The following is a 283-nucleotide window of genomic DNA, read 5'->3' as shown; positions in this document are numbered from 1 at the left end:
ACACACACACTCACGCGCACACACACACACACACACACACACACAATGTGACTCTCTTACTGCAGTATTTCTCATCAGATTCATCAGGACAGTCCGTGATAAAGTCACATTCTGGGTTTGGCTTCTTCAGACACGTTCCATCTCCACATACATACGTCCAGTCAGAACATGGTACACCTGAACACACACACACACACGTTTACTTAGCTAATCTAAATGGGCACATTCCAACGACTTCTGCTTTTATATATATAGCTAGTTATAAATATAACATTATATACAT

General features: G+C 40.6%; 1 protein-coding gene across 1 annotated transcript in view; it reads right to left on the bottom strand.

Annotated features, from left to right (window-relative positions):
* The window catches only part of tmprss6 (transmembrane serine protease 6), a 12,614-nt gene that overhangs the window by 3,374 nt on the left and 8,957 nt on the right, over nt 1–283 (bottom strand). Inside the window, exon 14 of the mRNA XM_016471387.1 lies at nt 61–177. Coding sequence (XP_016326873.1) covers nt 61–177 — 117 coding nt within the window. The remainder of the gene's footprint in view (nt 1–60; nt 178–283) is intronic.

Source organism: Sinocyclocheilus anshuiensis, unplaced genomic scaffold (assembly GCF_001515605.1).
Source record: "Sinocyclocheilus anshuiensis isolate Anshui unplaced genomic scaffold, SAMN03320099.WGS_v1.1 scaffold3329, whole genome shotgun sequence".
NCBI classification, from domain to species: Eukaryota; Metazoa; Chordata; class Actinopteri; order Cypriniformes; family Cyprinidae; genus Sinocyclocheilus; species Sinocyclocheilus anshuiensis.
The sequence above is the reverse complement of the archived record's forward strand: the minus strand, read 5'-3'. Positions and strand labels throughout refer to the sequence as shown.